The sequence below is a fragment of the Herpailurus yagouaroundi genome, unplaced genomic scaffold (assembly GCF_014898765.1).
Source record: "Herpailurus yagouaroundi ecotype Mexico unplaced genomic scaffold, PumYag 247, whole genome shotgun sequence".
Classification (NCBI taxonomy): domain Eukaryota; kingdom Metazoa; phylum Chordata; class Mammalia; order Carnivora; family Felidae; genus Herpailurus; species Herpailurus yagouaroundi.
Genome location: NW_024412464.1, coordinates 986965 through 989869, shown reverse-complemented (window position 1 = coordinate 989869; position 2905 = coordinate 986965). Strand labels below are relative to the sequence as shown.

At 63.5% G+C, this 2905-nt stretch overlaps 1 protein-coding gene across 1 annotated transcript in view; it reads right to left on the bottom strand.

The window, feature by feature from the left end:
• Positions 1 to 508: 508 nt before the first annotated feature.
• Positions 509 to 2905, bottom strand: part of WNT9B (Wnt family member 9B) — a 12084-nt gene continuing 9687 nt past the window's right edge. Inside the window, exons 3-4 of the mRNA XM_040460081.1 lie at positions 2607 to 2872; positions 509 to 1766 (exon numbers count right to left, since the gene is read on the bottom strand). Coding sequence (XP_040316015.1) covers positions 1293 to 1766; positions 2607 to 2872 — 740 coding nt within the window. The 3' untranslated portion in view covers positions 509 to 1292. The remainder of the gene's footprint in view (positions 1767 to 2606; positions 2873 to 2905) is intronic.

Sequence of the window (2905 nt, the reverse complement as noted above, 5' to 3'; positions counted from 1 at the left end):
TGGCCGTGGGCCCTGCTCTGGGGAAGCACTCAGCTTCCAGCAGAGTGACCCCTGAAAGGTCTTGGTTCTGAACCGGAGAGAGTGTGCGGCTAAGTGGGAACCCTCAGCCTGGCGGGTCCAAGAAGTGTGTGTTTGTGTGTGTGTGCGCGCGCGCGCGCGCGCCTGTATATATGTACCAATTACTCTCTCCTCCTCCCACATAGGGCCTTGGAAGGTAGCACTGGCAGTGTCCACAGGATCAGAGGAAATTAGCAAAGTGACTTCTATTCCTCAGGTAGGAGCCAAAGTGGGGGCCATCAGTAAGTGACGGGGGCTCCCCAGGAGCCAGGCTTAGCGAAGACTTCCCTGCACCTGTAACCCCAGGGCAAAAACCTTAATTAGATGAGTGGCTGCAAGAGCAGAAACGTAACCAGATTCGGGACTCTACTGTGTCACGACCGTCAGCTGTGTTGGGGCCTCACGGCACGGGTGGACCGCAGCCACAGGGGAGCTGATCAAACCGGGCTTAAGGGGAGGCTGAGAAACGGAGCTCCTTGTGTCCCCGCCTCGAACCAGAAGGCTGTCACCCTCTCCTGCGCGGGGACTAAAAGTTCCACACCCAGAAAACGGGGAGGGGTCACTGTCTCTCTGTGCAACCTCAGCGCACTAGCTGGCTCTCCCTACCAGTCCTGCATTCACTGGTGCTCTTATCCAGCAGGGCCCAGTGGGTGTGAATAACTCAGCTCTCAAGGCAAGAACGACGCCTCAGTGCATATTTGAAAAGCCAAATCAAGTACACCGGGCTCCGGGGCAGGCGTCGGACTTGGCCTCCCTCGGGCCCAGAAAGCCTTCCTTTCTCCAAACAGCCCCTGCCACCTGGCCTTCCCCGCCCCGCCCCCCGCCCCCCCCTCTAGCCCAGCAAAGCCACACGCTGACACTGCCTCCCAGCGCCCTGCTGGCCCAGCCTGGCTGGCTCTAGGCCACTCATCCGAGGAATTGAGACAGCGAGGTGGTCCCCCCTCAAAAAACCCTCAGTCCTTCCTCCTTTGGTCTCCCTTATTCCCCCCGCATCCTTTCCTACTCTGCTCTCCTGCTCCAACGTGGTTGGGACCCTCAGTTCCAGTACCCCCCCCCCCCAACCTCTCTTTGCTGGGTGTCGGGGAGGGAAGGGCTGCCGGGCCCAGTGGAGAGGAGTGCGCGTGCGCAGGCACCGACTTCGGGGTGCACGCCGCGTGCGCCTGCCTGGGGGGCCTCCACGTGGCCGAGCACCGTGGGGTCCTGGCAGCGCCCCCCTGGCACACCGGGCCGCAGGCCTAATGCTTGCAGGTGTACATGAGCTCCTCCTGCACGCACTGCTGGCACTCCACGTAGCAGCACCACTGCACCTGGCAGTGGCAGGAGAAGGCCACCAGGCGGCTCTGGGTGTCGTAGCCCCGCCCGCAGCACAGGCTGCTGCAGCTGGCCTCCCGGGAGCACACCCTGCCCGCCGTGCCGGGCGAGTACTTGCTGGGCCGGCAGAAACTGGGCGAGTCTTCCATATAGACCAGGTCCCCGGGCCGCGGGGCCGGGCCCTTGGTGGGGCTGCCTGGCCGGGCGGGCGCCCACAGCTCCAGGCGGCCCAAGGCCTCGTTGGTGGCACTGGACACCTTGACAGCTGAGTCATAACGCAGTTTTAGCGCCTGGCCCGTCTCGCGGAACGGGGCGAGCTGCTTCCAGCAGGTGCGCACGGCACAGGAGCCCGACACACCGTGGCACTTACATGTGGTCCTGAGGCCACTCTTCACTGCCTGCGAGGAGAGAGGGAATGCAGGCGTGGTCAGGGCCATGGCACCGGTGTAGGCCAGTGTAGACCCCGTCGGGGGCGGGGCAGCAGGATGGGCAAGAGATGGAGGGAAGAGGGTGAATGGGACCCAGGCTAGCCCACACGCCACCTTTGTGCAAAGTAGCTCGAGGCCACCCTGCCGCTGGGCCAACGTGCCCGCCTGGCGGAGAGCAATGTGGGCCGGATCTCAGCCCCAGCTCCCTCCCTTGGCCCAGAGTTCTCGTGGAGGGGAAAACCCGCACAACTGAACGCGGCAGCCCTGGTTTACCCCGACTCAGTGATGAGGACACAGAACTCCATTTGCTAGAGAGCTTGAACCCTCGCCTCTCCCAGCCTCTCATCCCGGTAGGCTTAGACACCTTTTACCCTCCAGTCCTCCCACTACTGTGTGTCCTCTGCTAAGTCCCTCCCCTTCTGTGGGCCTCCTCGATCGTCCCATCTGTAAGGTAGAGGAAGAGGTGATGTTGCAAAAGATATCAAAGTTTTCAAACGACGTTGGCTTCCAGGATGTCCGGGAAGGACGGTCTCTGGCACGGGGACCCCTCTGCAAACAGGTTTCTGCCTCATCACAGCCGCATCCCAAGCCTGGCTCCCACCCGCTGCCCAGCCCGCCGTGCCATCCAGCACCCTTCCCTACTTCCCGCTACTTGGTACCGGTGTGCTGGTTGAAGGGGTGAGGTTCCTCCTGGGACAGCTCTGTGTGTGCACTGAGGGGCACGGCAGAGGCAGGCCTCCTGCCGACCCGGCTCCCTGGCCCTGCACCCTGGCTGGGGCCAGGCTTCAGGCCTCCCGGCAACGTGCTCACCTTGATGCCCACGTGGGTGTTGTGAGCGTCCGCCCGTGCCCTCAGGTCTTTGCTTCCTCTCTTGGGCCCCAGGAAGTTGCTCAGGAACTTGGTGCTGTACTTGAGGTTGTCGCCGCACACGCCCCACTGCCAGGCCTGCCGGCTCTCCAGGCCCGGAGAATCATCACAGGTGCAGCGCTCCATGCGCCCGGCGCTGCAGGCCCGGGCCAGAGTGTGGGTGAGGGCAGCGGAGGACATTGCATACAGGAAGGCCGTCTCCTTGAAACCTGGGCCGGGCACCCGGGGGGGGGGGGGGGGGG